General features: G+C 42.9%; 1 protein-coding gene across 1 annotated transcript; it reads right to left on the bottom strand.

The window, feature by feature from the left end:
* Positions 1-1,695: 1,695 nt before the first annotated feature.
* LOC124045239 (L-threonine 3-dehydrogenase, mitochondrial-like) lies at positions 1,696-6,512 on the bottom strand. Its single transcript, XM_046364517.1, has 9 exons — positions 6,376-6,512; positions 4,983-5,187; positions 4,435-4,477; positions 4,170-4,240; positions 3,854-4,003; positions 3,561-3,733; positions 3,143-3,233; positions 2,774-3,043; positions 1,696-2,387 (listed from the first exon to the last, which is right to left on the bottom strand). The coding sequence occupies exons 2-9, from the start codon at positions 5,170-5,172 to the stop codon at positions 2,242-2,244; spliced, it is 1,134 nt and encodes a 377-aa protein (XP_046220473.1). The 5' UTR covers positions 5,173-5,187; positions 6,376-6,512; the 3' UTR covers positions 1,696-2,241.
* Between the last annotated feature and the right edge of the window lie 12,734 nt (positions 6,513-19,246).

Raw genomic sequence — 19,246 nt, 5'->3', positions numbered from 1 at the left:
TGGAACTTTATTCCTCATCATGTCTTCTCTACTTTTGGTGGCCTTTACTTCATGTTGATTTGCAGTTATAATATTGACAAAGTTCCAGTGAAACTCTTGTTTTTCATCAGAAGGTTTTCTTGGCATGGTCCTTAATTTCTAAGCATAATCTTTCTCCACACAGATATTATATATGGAATAAACGGGATATATTGTGTAAAAATAATTATTTGTTTTTAAAATATTGTTTCAAGAAATAATATCCTGTTGGTGAGCCAACTTGTAAATGCAGAGGGTCTTTTAATGAATTATAAGAAATTCTTAGCACTTTACAAGATCCCTGTAACACCTAAAGATTTTTCAATTGTTTTACATGTCATTCCCTCAGGTGTTGCTTTATTATTCAGGAACGTGTCAAGACCTGACCCTCAGGACCTGCCTACGATTAACCATGCTGACTCATCAGTAGGAAATATTTGTTTTTTTGGTCCATTCAACAACAATAAAGCTATATGAGCCTTGTTTCAACAGGATGTTGTATTATGTCGTGCCTTATTAGAATGATTTTATTGACACTATGTGTTGAAAAAAAGGTCGGATGTTACCACACACATACCTATTTATTCTGCCTCAGCATATGACAATTTCTGCACTACTCACCCTGGAAACCTCAAACTGCCTCTCTCGCACAGGACATTTCAGATCCCCAGCCCCATGGGCACCCCTACAATTAACACATACCAATACCTTCCCCAATGCTGGTTGAAAGAATGCCAAGAGTGTGCAAAGCTGTCATCAAGGCAAAGGGTGGCTACTTTGAAGAATCTCAAATTTAAAATCTATTTTGATTTGTTTAGCACTTTTTTGGTTACTACATAATTCCATACTGTAAGCAACATTCTATTGCAATGTTACATTCTAGCAATCAACTGTATGTTATGTATCAATCAAACATAATGAAATGTGATATATTTTGCACCAACGTTGTCTTTGGATTGTAGCTCAAAATATTGCTGGAGTTATGAAACCCTATGATGAAATTCAAAATTATTGAATGATCAAATCAAATGTTATTGCTCACATACACATATTCAGCAGATGTTATTGCAGAAGTAGCGAAATGCTTGTAGGCCAAGGTCTGTTCATCAACACACAGTAGGCCTACCGATTAGTAGCCTAGAATACTGCCATAATAAATCAGTCCCCCAACAGCAAATATCAAAACAGAATGAACAAATTAAGAGATTTATTCCATTCCTGATCGAAAGTACACTGCAATTTTGTTCATTACCCACAAATATATTTATAATAAGTCTTTAAATTAAAAACAAGGCTTAAATTCTGAATTTATTTGGTACCCATTTGTACCCAAAATAACACTGTGCCTGTAAAGAAATATGAAGATATTTTAACATCTTCTGAATTTGTGCTGTAAAGGCAGGCCTTTTTATAAACATTGTGGATTCTCTGTTTCTTCTGCATCCATTATGCCTGATAGGTTTCCCTATATCTCTCACTGCTGCCGTGTCATTTCACTGTGCCCTCTATACTACCCTAATGCAGCAGGCCAAGAGGGAAATGAAATGATACTGTAAACTGATGGTAGGGGTACTCTACCTACATGTACATATTACCTCAATTACCTTGACTAAATGGTGCCCCCACACATTGACTCTGTACCGGTACCCTCTGAACAATATCGCTATTTTTTACTTATTTACTTATTTTTTACACTTATTTTTCTTAAAACTGCATTGTTGGTTAAGGGCTTGTAAGTAAGCATTTCACTGTAAGGTTGTTGTATTTGGCGCATGGGACAAATATAATTTGATTTGACTTAACTATATGTAAAATAATTTGCCTGAAGCCTATTTCCCCCAGAGGTTTGAGGCTAATATTAAACCTGCTATGATACTTAAATGATCTCTATCACAATTAAAACAACAGAAACTGAAGAAAGTCACAACAGAAGAGAATGATTGACTGTAATGAGTAAGGCTGCTATTATGAGAGCGTGTGCTGCCTACCATGTGTGTGTGTGTGGTTTCAGTGTCCACTGTCGTGGCAAGTTGAGTGGTTCTGGCTGAAGACTCCTGGTTTGAAAATAGTCCCTGGTTTATTGGTAGAATATTCCTGACATACAAAAGTTCCTTGTTTGGAAATTATGCTAAGGTTAAAGAGGGTCTGTTGTGATATGCACCTAGAATGAAGTGGATTTAAGGGAATAGTGATTGGCAGGTCAGTCTCTGTGAGTGGGGCCTGCTAGCTGACTGGCAGTCCGGCATTGGTCTTCTTGTCATGGATGGAGCTTAGCATGTCTGAGACGAGCTCCTCAAGCCCATAGGTCGACTTCCAGCCCCAGTCTCTCTGTGCATTGGAGTCATCAAACCTCACTGGCCAGCTGTCCGCTACACACCAGGGGACAATCATGGTCAATAGTTATTTTACACATCACAACTTTCATAAGACCCAATGATGATGTCATTCATGACTGGGGACAGTGTGAAGCAAACCTTTAGCGAAAAAAATCAAATTTGTTTCGATTCGATTTGAATTAGCAATGCTGTAGGAGGTCAAGGATGAGAGAAAGGCTGACATGTAAGGCTTACAATATTTAATACTACTACAAAAAATACAATGTATATCTACTCTGGCCTATTCACCATGAAGGAGAAAACGTTCCATATACTTCTGCTATGGCTTAATTCAAATCACACATCTTGAGGTTCAATAACAATTAAAAACACTCCACAGACAGTCAGACACACACCAATAAGGTGAACAATGAACATACCAATGGTCTGGCGGACAGAGTCAGGGTTATAGGTGACCTTGAGGTGGGGCAGGTGCTTGCGTATTTCCGTGGAAACTTCCTCAGGGGTGAAGCTCATGGCAGCGATGTTGTACGTGCGCAGCGACAGTTGGCATTCCGGGGCATGCATGAACTCCACAGTTGCACGGTGGCAGTCACCAATGTGCATCATGGGCAGACGTGTGTCAGCGCGTAAATAGCACTCGTGGTGACCTGTGCTGAGAGCATCATGAAAAATCTGGACAGCATAGTCTATGGGAAAGGAGAGCAAAAAAGTACACAGAATGTATTGGAATATATCCCTATGGCATTAATACCTTAATAAATGATTATATGATAAATATGGGTTACCTGTTGTTCCTCCCCCAGGCTGTGTGTTAGCTGAGATGATGCCAGGATAGCGTAGGCAGCGGAAGTCCAGTCCATACTTGTGATGAAGATACTAACAGAGAGAGATTTAACACAATCAAAGCATATAACCAGCAAAAACATATTTAACTTAATCTGCACTGTTAATTCATCGACTTACTCTCTCTGAAAAATCTACATGTGAAAACTCTCTCGCTTTAAGAGAGGACCGGCAGGCTGTGTGCTCTCTCTTTAACAGAGGACCGGCAGGTTGTATGCTCTCGCTTTAAGAGTGGACCGGCAGGTTGTGTGTGTGCAAGAGTGTGCATTTGACAGCAATGTGGTCGCATTACGACTGCATCTATGACTGTTTGTGTGTTGATGTGTGTATATTTGTATGTGTGAACATAACAGGTCACACCTCCCCCATCAGTTCGGCGTGCACTTTGGACACCCCATAAATGGTATGAGGCCTCTGGACACACAGGTCAGGTGCGGGGTCACGGGGAGAAGAAGGGCCAAAAGCTCCGATGGTGCTAGGGACAAAGAGACGTAAGCAGCTCTCCAGAGCCAGGTCCAGCACATTATGAAGGCCTAGAAAGAACAGCAAGGAGTGAAGCTTTAGACAAAAACATACAAACCTTGCAAAAAGGGATACAGTGATACTGCCCTGGATACTGTGGTAGCGTGTGTGTGTGTGAATTTGGAGCTGACCTGTGATATTGATCTTGCGTGCCAGGGCCACATTGGCCTCTCCTACAACACTGAGTAGAGCGCTGTAATGCACCAGCCAGGTGATGCGGTTATTCACCACCAACTCTCTGAGGTTCTTATAGTCCAACACGTCAGCATACAGAAACGGGCCTGAGGGAGAGGAGAAAAGATTTACAAACTATGGATTGCCCCTCCAAGGCAGGGAACATGTTATTTTCTGCAGAAAAGAAGAGGATTTGAGAAGCGCAGTATGGAGATGTGCATGGACATTGAGATCAATAGAGAATTGCTGATCGTGCCAACTAAGAAAACTTACCACTTCTGTACACTTCTGGTGGAGCCTTTTTAATATCCGATAGGATAACGTTTTCTCTTCCGTACTGTTTCCTACACATTGATATTCATTTAATATATGACATTTCAGTTAATTCCTGGAATTTACGGAATTGAATTGGATAGGAGCCCGACCCCAGAAGGTAAATTAGATGTTAAGTGAGAATTTGACAACCTGGGGAATATATTTATACAACATTGAAGAAATCAGCATTGAAGAAAAGATTACTCTTTAGTTTTTTTCTTACCTCAGGATTTCTGCAAGCCCCACACCTAACTGGCCAAGGCCTCCTTAACCACGAAGAGAAAAATAATGCATAACCATTCATGAAACAACACCATCTCAATTGTTCTTGTTCATTTGTATTTGCTAAAAGGTCTCAGAGAATATATGGTGAAAATGTGTTTCTTATGTACAATTTCAGAAAAAAGTAGGGCTGGATGTTTTGTCATATTGTGCTTCAACCAGGCTGCAACCTTTTTTGTTTTCACCAAAGCTTTATGCACAGACAAAAACTGGCCTCAGGCCATTATTCTGCCCATGGTCACTTGCTAGGGCCTTTTTGTCCCCAGTCTACTCACAGCCTATTGTACTAAGGAAAATAGGATGGCCACTTACTGAACAGTGAAAACAACTCGAAATGACAAAGAGAATGACAGCATGCCTATGCGTGTATAAACAAATGGAACAGATTTGACTCAATTTCATAAACACATATACATCCTATAGGGCCTATCTATAGACTATGGGCCATAAAGTGTTATTTGCTACTTGAGATAATAAAGAATAGTTAACCTGTGATGAGAATTCGTGGGTTCTCTGCAGTAGATTTTTTTGAATCCTGACTGTTCCACCGGCTGTTCTGTCGGGGCGAGCAACTACAGCCCCGGAATGACAAACTACGCGCCCGGCTGCGACAGCCATGGCACAACGATCCGAATAGAGCTGCCGCGGAGGGCATACAGAACCGCATACCCGGTAGCATGTGGAGCTGTTGACCCTGTGGAAAAAGATGGATCAAAGACAACATGTTATCTATTTCATCCGGCAAATCAATCTCACTCAGTAGGAATGACACCATTTCGGCCATAGGCACGGTTTATTCTATGGATTAATTCAGAAATTACCATTTGAACAGTGCAATGGAAAAATCAAATCAAATTTTATTGGTCGAACACACATATGTAACGTTAGCAGATGTTATTGCAGTTTTGGCGAAATGCTTGTGTTCCTTGCTCCAACAGTGTGGTAATATCTAACAATACACAACAATACACATGAACCTAAAAGTAAAAGAATGGAATTAAGAAATATAGAAATATTAGGACGAGCAATGTAGGAGTCCAGAGTGTGTATAAATATCAAATCAAACTGTATTTGTCACATGCGCCAAATACAACAAGTGTAGACTTTACTGTGAATTGCTTAACCCAACAGTGCCGTTTAAGAAGAGTTAAGAAAATATTTACCAAGTAGACTAAAATAAAACGTAATGATAAAAAGTAATAATAAAAAGTAACACATTAAGAATAACAATAATGAGGCTATATACATGGGGAACCGGTACCGAGTCAGTGTGCGGGGTACAGATTTGTTGAGGTAATTTGTACATGTAGGTGGAGGTGAAGTGACTATGCAGATATAATACACAGCGAGTAGCATATATGTATGTATATATGTATATATATGTGTGTGTCTATGCTTGTGTGTGATGGGCTGTAATAGACATTATGGACCGTGTGTGGATAGAATATGTAGTATATCTGAAGAATACGTGGATAGAATAGTAAATGCACAGCATTAGTTGAAGAGGATGGCCTTGACTAGAGTACAGTATATACATTTGAAATTGGTTAAACCGTATGTAAACACTATTAAAGTGACGAGTTTTCCATGTCTATGTACATATGGCAGCAGCCTCGAAAGTGCAGGGGTGAGCAACCGGGTGGTACCCTGCCTGTAAGTTCAGGGCAGAGTACTGGATGGAGGCCAGCTCGTGATGCCTATTTAACAGTCAGCCTTGAGATAGAAGCTGTTTTTCAGTTACACATCCGTACAACAATGAGTAGGTTAGTTATGTAACATTGTTGTTTAGCCCATTTAAAACATCAACTTTATACAGTTCATATTGACTGAAACACCACGCGTTATCTTTCAGAAATAGAATGGATACAAAACAACATGTTACCTGTGTGCTGACAAAAACCTGCAATCAGTCTCTGTTCGTGCCAACCAAACTGAAGACTTTACAGATCGCACAATCGCATTTCACGCTATGTTACAGAACGAATTTATGAAAATTGCGCTGGTAAAACGGTTTTCATGGTAGTTAACTCTTAGAATTAAAAGATTACCCTCCGATTGGTCACGGATTAAGCGCACCAAGCATTCATTGGGTAAAGCTAGATAAACGGCTGATGAAAGTCATGCTGGGATATGTGGTTTTCCTTGTTGTGATGTAAGAGCGCAAGAGGGCGTGACTCAATTGTAAAGGACTACAATATCCAGCCTGCAAGGCAATACATGTGGGCAAACATGCTGACTAGCTGCTCACAGTGAATTTGCATTGTGTAGAAATGTTTAGCTGAGTTTTGCTTGAGCAGGACTGGAACGTAGAGGCTTACTTCAGAGTCAGAGAAGGGATCAAAAATATATTTGACAAGTGACAACAAGCATTATGCTACTTACTACAGTTTGGTGTAATATATGTCACCTCAGGTGTAGTGTGTTGTGTATAAGTCAAATGCTGTGAAGAGGACTTCTGATTCCTGTCTTTAAAACCCAACAGAAACACACATCAACCAACCAAATCAGAATACAGAAACAATTTATTAACAAAAACAATAAGATACAATACCGGTCAAAAGTTTTAGAAAAACTACTCATTATGTGTACTATTTTCTACATTGTAGAATAATAGTGAAGACATCAAAACTATGAAATAACACATATGGAATCATGTAGTAACCAGAAAAGTGTTAAACAAATCAACATATATTTTACTTTTGAGATTCTTCAAAGTAGCCACCCTTTGCCTTGATGACAGCTATGCACACTCATGGCATTCTCTCAACCAGCTTCATGAGGGAGTCACCTGGAATGCATTTCAATTAACAGGTATGCCTTCTTAAAAGTTCATTTGTGGAATTTCTTTCTTTCTTAATGCGTTTGAGCCAATCAGTTGTGTTGTGACAAAGTAGGGGGGTTGTGCAGAAGATCGCCCTATTTGGTAAAAGACCATATTATGGCAAGAACAGCTCAAAAAAACAAAAAGAGAAATTACAGTCCATCATTACTTTAAGACATGAAGGTCAGTCTATACAGAACATTTCAAGAACTTTGATAGTTTCTTCAAGTGCAGTCGCAAAAACCATCAAGCGCTATGTTCTCACGAGAACCGCCACAGGAATGGCAGACCCAGAGTTACCTCTGCTGCAGAGGATAAGTTCATTACTGTTACCAGCCTCAGAAATTGCATTCCAAATAAATGCTTCACAGAGTTCAAGTAACAGACACATCTCAACATCAACTGTTCAGAGGAGACTGTGTGAATCAAGCTTTCATGGTCGAATTGCTGCAAAGAAACCATTGGGATAACAACACCCACCCGTAGTACGCGCTCCAGCAGGTATATCTCACGGGTTATCCCCAAAGCCAACACCTTTTTGGCCGCCTTTCCTTCTAGTTCTCTGCTGCCAATGACTGGAACTAATTGCAAAAATCACTGAAGCTGGAGACTTATATTTCCCTCAATAACTTTAAACATCAGCTATCCGAGCAGCTAACCGATCGCTGCAGCTTTACATAGCCCATCTGTAAATAGCCCACCCAATCTACCTACCTCATCCCCATATTGTTTTTATTTACTTTTCTGCTCTTTTGCACACCAGTATTTCTACTTGCACATCACCACCTGGTCATCTATAACTCCAGTGTTAATTTTCTAAATTTTAATTACTTTGCTACTATGGCCTATTTATTGCCTTACCTCATGCCATTTGCACACACTGTATATAGACTTTCTTTTTTTCTATTGTGTTATTGACTGTACGATTGTGTAACTCTGTGTTGCTGTTTGTGTCGCACTGCTTTGCTTTATCTTGGCCAGGTCGCAGTTGCAAATGAGAACTTGATCTTAACTGGCCTACCTGGTTAAATAAAGGTGAAATAAAAAAGGTAAAATACTAAAGGACACCATAAGAGGAAGAGACTTGCTTGGGCCAAGAAACACGAGCAATGGACATTAGACCGGTGGAAATTTGTCCTTTGGTCTGGAGTCCAAATGGGAGATGTTTGGTTCCAACCACCATGTCTTTGTGAGACGCAGTGTGGATGAACTGATGATCTCCGCATGTGTATTTCCCACCAAAAAGCATGGAGGAGGAGGTGTTATGGTGTGAGGGTGCTTTGCTGGTGACAATGTCTATGATTTATTTAGAAAACAAGGCACACTTAACCAGCATGGCTACCACAACATTCTGCAGCGATACACCATCCCATTTGGATCCAAGATGGCGTAGCAGTAAGTCGTCCTGTCGTATCGTGTCCCCTGTATATATCGTTTCTTTTTCGTTTTACATATTTTCTTCGTATATCTTTAAAAACATTTTGCTAAACCCAAGCTTCCAAATACTCTCCTGCAACCCGCCTCACCCAATGTAGCTACTTTTTCCTAAAGTATTTATATTTACTTCGGAACCGGAACCCCTCAACTGAAGCTAGCCAGCTAACCACCAGCTATGCTAGCGGTCTCCAGCTAACCGGTCATCAGCTAACCTTTAGCTCGGAAAGCTCTCGCCAGTTCGAACAACGTGACGCTAACCAGAGCATAACGGACCTATTTATTATCCCCGGATTCCCACCGCAAACGGAACATTTTTCAGCTGGATCTTCACAACTAGCTATCGAGCTAAACCGCAACCCCAGATGATTACTCCTGGCTAGCGTTTCCACCCACTTAGCTTGAAGCCAGCCCGGCCAGAGCACCTGTGCTTACCACCGTAGCATACTCCTGGGCTACAATACCCGGGCCCAAGGAAGGTTGGTGATCGTTCCCTCTCCCTTAGTAACGACCTCCCGGGAAGATCTCTGCACCGTGACAGAGAAAAAATCAGGACTCACGTCTGAACGGCAAAAACAAAGTTCTGTCGGTCTATCGATGTCACCGCATGAAGAGGAATAAACAGACTCACCCCATCGCGACATCCCCCAATGGCTAACTCTCTAGCCCTTGCTATCTCCTTGCTTGCTAATTCGGCCTGCTAACTGCTAGCTTGTTTAGCCCAGGTCCGCTAACTGCTACCTTGTTTACCCCGGCCTGCTAACTGTTAGCTTGTTAGCACAGGCCTGCTAACCGTCTGCATCGCCGTGTCCCAAACACTCACTGGACCCATATGTACTTTCTATCTCGTTCCGATTTTTTAATTTGTTTAAACCTTCCGGAAACCTGCCTCACCCAATGTGATACGGAATCGCTATTATTTTTAATTTTTAGAACACACTCAAGAACCTCCAGAAGCTAACCAGCTAACTAGCTACAAGCTATTTAGTCATTGTTAGTTTTTTAACCTGGGATAACACTCGCCAGTCCAGCTTCCCTGCCCCATCCACCGCTGCCCCCTGGACACTGATCACTTGGCTACATAGCTGATGCACGCTGGACTGTCCATTAATCACGGTACTCCATTCTGCTTGCTTGTTTTATCTGTCGGCCCCATTGCCTCGTCAACACCATTTTACCTGCTGTTGTTGTGCTAGCTGATTAGCTGCTGTCTCACCTACTGTTTTAGCTAGCTTTCCCAATTCAACACCTGTGATTACTGTATGCCTCGCTGTATGTCTCTTTCAAATGTCAATATGCCTTGTATACTGTTGCTCAGGTTAGTTATCATTGTTTTAGTTCACAATGGAGCCCCTAGTTCCACTCCTCATACCCCTGATACCTCCTTTGTCCCACCTCCCACACATGCTGTGACCTCACCCATTACAACCAGCATGTCCAGAGATACAACCTCTCTCATCATCACCCAGTGCCTGGGCTTACCTCCGCTGTACCCGCACCCCACCATACCCCTGTCTGCGCATTATGCCCTGAATATATTCTACCATGCCCAGAAACCTGCTCCTCTTATTCTCTGTCCCCAACGCTCTAGGCGACCAGTTTTGATAGACTTTAGCCGCACCCTCATACTACTCCTTCTCTGTTCCGCGGGTGATGTGGAGGTAAACCCAGGCCCTGCATGTCCCCAGGCACCCTCATTTGTTGACTTCTGTGATCAAAAAAGCCTTGGTTTCATGCATGTCAACATCAGAAGCCTCCTCCCTAAGTTGGTTTTACTCACTGCTTTAGCACACTCTGCTAACCCTGATGTCCTTGCCGTGTCTGAATCCTGGCTCAGGAAGGCCACCAAAAATTCAGAGATTTCCATACCCAACTATAACATCTTCCGTCAAGATAGAACTGCTAAAGGGGGAGGAGTTGCAGTCCACTGCAGAGATAGCCTGCAAAGTAATGTCATACTTTCCAGGTCCATACCCAAACAGTTCAAACTACTAATTTTGAAAATGACTCTCTCCAGAAATAAGTCTCTCACTGTTGCCGCCTGCTACCGACCCCCCTCAGCTCCCAGCTGTGCCCTGGACACCATTTGTGAATTGATTGCCCCCCATCTAGCTTCAGAGTTTGTTCTGTTAGGTGACCTAAACTGGGATAAGCTTAACACCCGGCAGTCCTACAATCTAAGCTAGATGCCCTCAATTTCACACAAATCATCAAGGAACCCACCAGGTACAACCCTAACTCTGTAAGCAAGGGCACCCTCATAGATGTCATCCTGACCAACTGGCCCTCCAAATACACCTCCGCTGTCTTCAACCAGGATCTCAGCGATCACTGCCTCTGCCTGTATCCGCTACGGAGCCACAGTCAAACGACCACCCCTCATCACTGTCAAACGCACCCTAAAACACTTCCGTGAGCAGGCCTTTCTAATCGACCTGGCCCGGGTATCCTGGAAGGACATTGACCTCATCCCGTCAGTTGAGGATGCCTGGTCATTCTTTAAAAGTAACTTCCTCACCATTTTAGATAAGCATGCTCCGTTTAAAAAAATGCAGAACAAAGAACAGATACAGCCCTTGGTTCACTCCAGACCTGACTGCCCTCGACCAGCACAAAAACATCCTGTGGCGGACTGCAATAGCATCGAATAGTCCCCGCGATATGCAACTGTTCAGGGAAGTCAGGAACCAATACACGCAGTCAGTCAGGAAAGCTAAGGCCAGCTTCTTCAGGCAGAAGTTTGCATCCTGTAGCTCCAACTCCAAAAAGTTCTGGGACACTGTGAAGTCCATGGAGAACAAGAGCACCTCCTCCCAGCTGCCCACTGCACTGAGGCTAGGTAACACGGTCACACCGATAAATCCATGATTATCGAAAACTTCAACAAGCATTTCTCAATGGCTGGCCATGCCTTCCGCCTGGCTACTCCGACCTCGGCCAACAGCTCCGCCCCCCCCCCGCAGCTCCTCGCCCAAGCCTCTCCAGGTTCTCCTTTACCCAAATCCAGATAGCAGATGTTCTGAAAGAGCTGCAAAACCTGGACCCGTATAAATCAGCTGGGCATGACAATCTGGACCCTCTATTTCTGAAACTATCCGCCGCCATTGTCGCAACCCCTATTACCAGCCTGTTCAACCTCTCTTTCATATCATCTGAGATCCCCAAGGATTGGAAAGCTGCCGCAGTCATCCCCCTCTTCAAAGGGGGAGACACCCTGGACCCAAACTGTTACAGACCTATATCCATCCTGCCCTGCCTATCTAAGGTCTTCGAAAGCCAAGTCAACAAACAGGTTAGGGTTAGCCTCCTTCACTCACGCCGCCAAGCTTACCCTAGTAAAACTGACTATCCTACCGAGCCTCGACTTTGGCGATGTCATCTACAAAATTGCTTCCAACACTCTACTCAGCAAACTGGATGCAGTTTATCACAGTGCCATCCGTTTTGTCACTAAAGCACCTTATACTACCCACCACTGCGACTTGTATGCTCTAGTCGGCTGGCCCTCGCTACATATTCGTCGCCAGACCCACTGGCTCCAGGTCATCTACAAGTCCATGCTAGGTAAAGCTCCGCCTTATCTCAGTTCACTGGTCACGATGGCAACACCCATCCGTAGCACGCGCTCCAGCAGGTGTATCTCACTGATCATCCCTAAAGCCAACACCTCATTCGGCCGCCTTTCGTTCCAGTACTCTGCTGCCTGTGACTGGAACGAATTGCAAAAATCGCTGAAGTTGGAGACTTTTATCTCCCTCACCAACTTCAAACATCAGCTATCTGAGCAGCTAACCGATCACTGCAGCTGTACATAGTCTATTGGTAAATAGCCCACCCATTTTCACCTACCTCATCCCCACACTGTTTTTATTTATTTACTTTTCTGCTCTTTTGCACACCAATATCTCTACCTGTACATGACCATCTGATCATTTATCACTCCAGTGTTAATCTGCAAAATTGTAATTATTCGCCTACCTCCTCATGCCTTTTGCACACATTGTATATAGACTCCCCTTTTTTTCTACTGTGTTATTGACTTGTTAATTGTTTACTCCATGTGTAGCTCTGTGTTGTCTGTTCACACTGCTATGCTTTATCTTGGCCAGGTCGCAGTTGCAAATGAGAACTTGTTCTCAACTAGCCTACCTGGTTAAATAAAGGTGAAAAGAAAATGGAAAAAAAAGAAGGTTTGGGCTAAGTGGGACTATCATTTGTTTTTCAACAGGACAAATGACCCAACACACCTCCAGGTTATGTAAGGGATATTTTACCAAGAAGGAGAGTGATGGAGTGCTGCATCAGATCACCTGGCCTCCACAATCCCCCTACCAAAACCAAATTGAGATGGTTTGGGATGAGTTGTACCACAGAGTGAAGGAAAGCAGCCAACAAGTGCTCAGTATATGTGGGAACTCCTTCAAGACTGTTGAAAAGCATTCCAGGTGAAGCTGGTTGAGAGAATGCCAAGAGTGTGCAAGCTGTCCTCAAGGCAAAGAGTGGCTATTTGAAGAATCTCAAATATAAAATATATTTAGATTTGTTTAGAAGTTTTTTGGTTACTACATAATTCTATGTGTTATTTCATAGTTTGATGTCTTCACTATTATTTTACAATGTAGAAAATAGTAGAAATAAAAAAATAAAAAACCTGTCCACACATTTGACTGGTACTGTATGTAGCCTGATACTGTAAGCAACATGACTAGGTGTTCCAAAACTTTTGAACGGTAGTGTATATGGGGCAGCAGCGTAGCCTAGTGGTTAGAGCGTTGGACTAGTAACCGGAAGGTTGCAAGTTCAAACCCCCAAGCTGACAAGGTACAAATCTGTCGTTAACCCACTGTTCCTAGGCCGGCATTGAAAATAAGAATTTGTTCTTAACTGACTTGCCTAGTTAAAAAATAAAAAAGTGTGTTTGTCCTGAAATGCATCATAGTACTAGGCTAAGGTTTAAAGGACATCACATTCGTCCTGCACAAAATAAGCTATGAAATCGTTTGAATTCATCTTGTTAAATGTTTGATTGTCAACAATAATATACATTACATTTTCCCTGATCTCTTAATTCTAGAAAACAAAATCTGGACTTGCAGTGAAAACAGTATAAAAAAGGTAGTTAGAGTAGATATGTGTCATCATGAGAGAAACATTTTTTAACAATGAGGAACTTTCACAGTATGCGATGCAATTTGATGTCCATAGGAGCAGCAATCTCTTGCAATAAAAGTAGATTTGTTCTCTCCCTCAACAGTCAATCAACCAGGATGAGCCTCCAGTGTCTCTGTGTGTCACTGTATTGTTGTCCTCTCTTCATCAATGTTTTCAACTTTCCTCACGGCACTCAATAACAAGGTTCCGTATCTCCCCCGGTGTTCCCTCAGGTGAAGAGCATATTGGGTCCACCACAGGAGCAGACCTTAGACACATCCAGAAAAAGACATGTTCTTTGGGAATAATGCAATATTTTTTTGGTGCGTATTACTCATTGATTAACTGTTGTAGTAAATACTCTTCATGTAATAGCTATTTCAATTCACCCATCCGACATTCAGCGTATGTCAGAGGGCTGCTGAAGGGGAGAGCAGCCCCAGATCTGCCTGTAGTACTGTAACTCACCTCTCCAGAGCTGCAGGGACTGTGGATCGACAGAGGGCCAGATGGCCAGCTCAGTAGGCTCATACAGGGGGTAGAGTAGTGCTCCCTCTCACAGGGCCTCAGGAGGGACTGGAACAGACAGTGGGTTCTCTCCTTCGCCCCTGCAGCACACCTAACAATAGAGAGAGACAGATGAAGAGCAAGTGGAAAGGTACAGACAAATGCGGATTTAGTGTGGATAGACTATATTCTTGGACAAGAACTGTGGATATAAGGAGTCTGGACAACGGATGAATCCAGGTGTCACACGTCTCAACTCTCCTGATCGCTGTTGCAGAGGAAGGTGCCATAGTCGGAAGCGTAGACCTCATTGGCCAGCCGCAGCAGCACAGGCTCAGAGAAGCCCGCGGCCAGGGGGAACTGCCAGTCCAGCAGCATCATCAACACTGGATGCTGCTGATCGTCCCATGAGCTCCATCACTTGATCTAAAGAAATGATGAATTACCAGACACTGACAATGATTTACGGATGATGAGAAGCACATTTCTTTATTAATAATAATGTGGGGTAGAGATGTCCTCTTGATTGTTGCTGATACCTGCAAACGAGAGTAGACATGAGAGTTTATGGTCGCACGCTGTCAATAGGTTTGTGCGCTTAAAACCCATTGTTGTGCATTGCTCAGTGTCACGTTCTGACCCTAGTTATTGTGTTAATTGTTTGTTTTAGTTGGTCAGGGCGTGAGTTGGGTGGGCATTCTATGTTTTGTGTTTCTAGGTTGTTTTTCTGTGTTCGGCCTAGTATGGTTCTCAATCAGAGGCAGGTGTCGTTAGTTGTCTCTGATTGAGAATCATACTTAGGTAGCCTGGGTTTCACTGTTGTTTTGTGGGTGATTGTTTCCGTGTCTGTTTCACCACACAGGACTGTTTCTGTTTTCACATTTATTGTTTTGTAAGTTGAAGTGTTCAGTTTGGATTTATTTATTAAATAAGATGAACACTCACCACGCTGTGCTTTGGTCCTCTCTTTCCCAGGAAGAAAGCTGTTACACCCAGTATGTAACTCATGTATTTATGATCAGGAAACAACTGATGTATTCATGTTTGACTATTAAATCATGAGGATTAAGCTTAAGAAATGGAGCTGCTTATCTTGTTTTCCTCATTAATTGAAGAGGGTTATCTGTTAATTAAGTCGCTCTGGATAAGAGCGTCTGCTAAATGACTTAAATGTAAATGTAAATGTAAATTTCCTGGTCTGAGAATTGACAGAGAAATGGGGCGTGTTGAGCGCATAGTTTCTTACGTACAGTGCGTTTATATCCCTGGGTGTATTTATGCTTAAAGCATTGTGTAGAATCTTTATTGAAGTGTGTGCACTATGGAAATACATTTATGTTTATAATATGAACAGGTGTATATTGTAATGGTTGCCCTTGATTCTGAGTATGCATCCTGGTAATCTGTCTGGATCTGCGGCCCTGCGAATGTTAACCTGTTTAAAGGTCTTACTCACTCTCTATAGAAAGTGTGATCACATAGTCGTTTGTAACAGCTGGTGCTCTCATGCATGGTTCAGTGCTGTTTGCCTTAAAGTTAACATATTTGGTATTTAGCTCGACTGGTAGGCTAGCATCACTGGGCAGCTCGCAGCTGGGTTTCCATTCGTAATCTGTGATATACTGAACAAAAATCTAAATGCAACACAACAATTTCAAAGAGTAAATTGAAATAAATTCATTAGGGCCTATCTATGGATTTCACATTGCTGGGCAAGGGCGCAGCCATGGGTGGGTCTGGGAGGGCATAGGCCTACCTACTTGGGATCCATGCCCACCCACTGGGCAGGCTCAGCCAATCAGAATACGTTTTCCCCCACAAATGGCTTTATTACAGACATAAATACTCCTCAGTTTCATCAGCTGTCCGGGTGGCTGGTCTCGCAAGTGAAGCTGGATGTGGTCGTCCTGGGCTGGCGTGGTTACACGTGGTCTGTGGTTTTTAGGCCAGTTGGACCTACTGCCAAATTCTAAAATGAAGTTGGTGGCAGTTTATGGTAGATAAATTAACATTCAATTGTCTGGCAACAGCTCTGGTGGACATTCCTGCAGTCAGCATACCAATTGCACGCTCCCGCAAAACTTGAGACATCTCTGGCATTGTATTGTGTGACAAAACTGCACATTTTATTGGCCTTTTATTGTCTCCAGCACAAGGTGCACCTGTGTAATGACCATGCTGTTTAATCACCTTCTTGATGTGACACACCTGTCAGGTGGATGGATTATCTTGGCAAAAGAGAAATGCTCACTAACAGGAATGTAAACAAATGTGTGCAATTTGTTTTTGAGAAATAAGCTTTTTATGCATAGGGAACATTTCAGGGATCTTTTATTTCAGCTCATGAAATATGGCACCGACACTTAATATTTTTGATCAATATAGTTTTCAAGCCCTGCCACGTCTGATGACTGTCAGAGCCGGTGTAGTAGGATTCGATCTTAATCGTGTATTGACGCTCTGCCTGTTTGCTGGGGCTGAGCTCCCTGCCATACATGACCTCTACACCAGGCGGTGTCAAAGGAAGGCCCTAAAAACTGTCAAAGATTCCAGCCACCAAGTCATAGACTGTTCTCTCTGCTACCGCACGGAAAGCGTTACCAATGCATCAAGTCTGCCCCCAATCCATAAGACTGCTAAATAGTTTGGTTGAATAGTTGTTCACGATGCATGTAACGAATACAATTTGATTTGATTGTTAATTAATCATTGTGTGAAACGTATTCCCATTGGCGGATGCATTGTGGGTATAAGAACCCTGCTATTTCATTGTTTGAGAGAGGCAGGGATCAGGTCAGCATGCCTCCAGTTTTAAAGCTATACTTGACACTTGGGTTTTTCTTTGATAGAGTTCCACATATTTTGATTCAGATTGTCTTTGATCATCAACCACTGTTTTCTTTGTCTTGTTGTAAAATACAATTTTCGGCAGTCTATTTTCTCCATCTACATATAAAAAGGCTCACTCTGGGAAAGAGAAGTCAATATCTGTTGTTGCCTCCTCACTGTTATAATCCAACCGCATGGCCAACCTTACACACATACACACACAGGAAGCCGGCCAGTGTGCGTGTATTTGGGTCCAGGATGAGTTGGGCCAAAGAGCTCACCAGAAGGGTGGTGTCTGTGACCTTTGAACCATGGACTAGAACAGTGTGGCCATCCCTGGACACAGCCACAGAGCACCATAGAGGGTTACATAACATACACTGAACAAAAATATAAACACAACAATTACAAAGATTTTACTGAGTTACAGTTCATATAAGGAAATCAGTCAATTGAAAATATATTAATCAGGCCCTAATCTATGGATTTCACATGACTCGGAATACAGAAAACCAGTCAGTATGTGGTGTGACCACCATTTGCCTCATGCATCGCAACACATCTCCTTCGCATAGAGTTGATCAGGCTGTTGATTGTGGCCTGTGGAATGTTGTCCAACTCCTCATCAATGGCTGTGGGAAGTTGCTGGAAATTAGTGGGAACTGGAACGCGTTGTCTTACACATCGTTTTCAGAGGATTCCAAACATGCTCAATGGGTGAGTATGCAGGCCATGGAAGAACTGGGAGTTCTCCAGCTTGCTCAGTAAGCAGTCCACACTGTGGGAGTGATCCCCACAGGCCTCCACCAGCTTTATCAGACTCTCCTGGGGCACCTTTCTCCTGGGGATACACACATACAACTATTCAGTCAATAGGCATAGAGCTATTCAGCCAAACAAATGTGGCATTGTTTGGCATGACAAAAAATGGGTTGGCTAAAGTAGAAACAACCTGGCAACTACGTTAGACATACGTAGCCACAAACACATGAAAGAACTCACACACAACAGGCAAACACACACCTTTCCAGTTGGCAGTACAGTCTCTTCCAACAGCTGTAGCTAGATCTGGACTCCAACCTGCTCTCTGTCATCCTGGTCTGCTGAGCATATTGCTTGGAACGGGTGTCAACGATGTAACCCAGCCCAGAGCTGTCAATTACCGACTGGAGGAGGAGCGCATCCTCCCTGCAACGCTTCCTATTAGCTCCCGTTAGGGTCCGGCTACTGCACATGATGACCTGGGAAACACAGTTTTGCTATTTGATACCGTAGATGCCATCTAAAGACAACAGTATGGCATTGTAGTGACATGAATGTATCTGTGTGTGACTCCCGAGTGGCGCAGCGGTCTAAGGCACTACATCTCAGTGCTAGAGGCGTCACTACAGACCCTGGTTCGATCCCGGGCTGTATCGCAACCGGCTGTGATCGGGAGTTCCATGGAGCGGCGCACAATTGTCCCAGTGTCGTCTGGGTTAGGGGAGGGTTTGGCTGGCGTAGGCCGTCATTGTAAATAAGAAGTTGTTCTTAACTGACTTGCCTAGTTAAATAAAGGTTAAGACACACAGTGTAGTCTCTGTTCACATGACTCAGTCTCTATCCTGCTGCAGGGGGAGATGAAAGTCGGAAGACACAACAACACAGATACATATAGTTCACTGTTAAACAATGAGGGTGATTTGTGGTTCTATATATATAAACACACAACCTTTTGAGGGCCATATATGAAGCGAGCCATTGAACCCTTTTTGGTTTGAAATAATATGATTTCTTCTAACAGTGCCTACACTGGGTCTATTAGGTTGTCTTGACATAGCGATCCCCAGGCTATCATATGTTTTAGAACTACAGTAGCCTAAATGTACCATGTCAAGGGTTTCACAGGAAGCTGACTATATAGCTTAGCAGGGATTCATGTTGTTTCCCACATGTACTGTATACACTACACAGTCATAATGTAGTAAGTGAAACCACATGTACTAGGCTGTAGAGCTGGTATTGTGGTCTC

This window comes from Oncorhynchus gorbuscha, linkage group LG10 (assembly GCF_021184085.1).
Source record: "Oncorhynchus gorbuscha isolate QuinsamMale2020 ecotype Even-year linkage group LG10, OgorEven_v1.0, whole genome shotgun sequence".
NCBI lineage: Eukaryota > Metazoa > Chordata > Actinopteri > Salmoniformes > Salmonidae > Oncorhynchus > Oncorhynchus gorbuscha.
The sequence above is the reverse complement of the archived record's forward strand: the minus strand, read 5'-3'. Positions and strand labels throughout refer to the sequence as shown.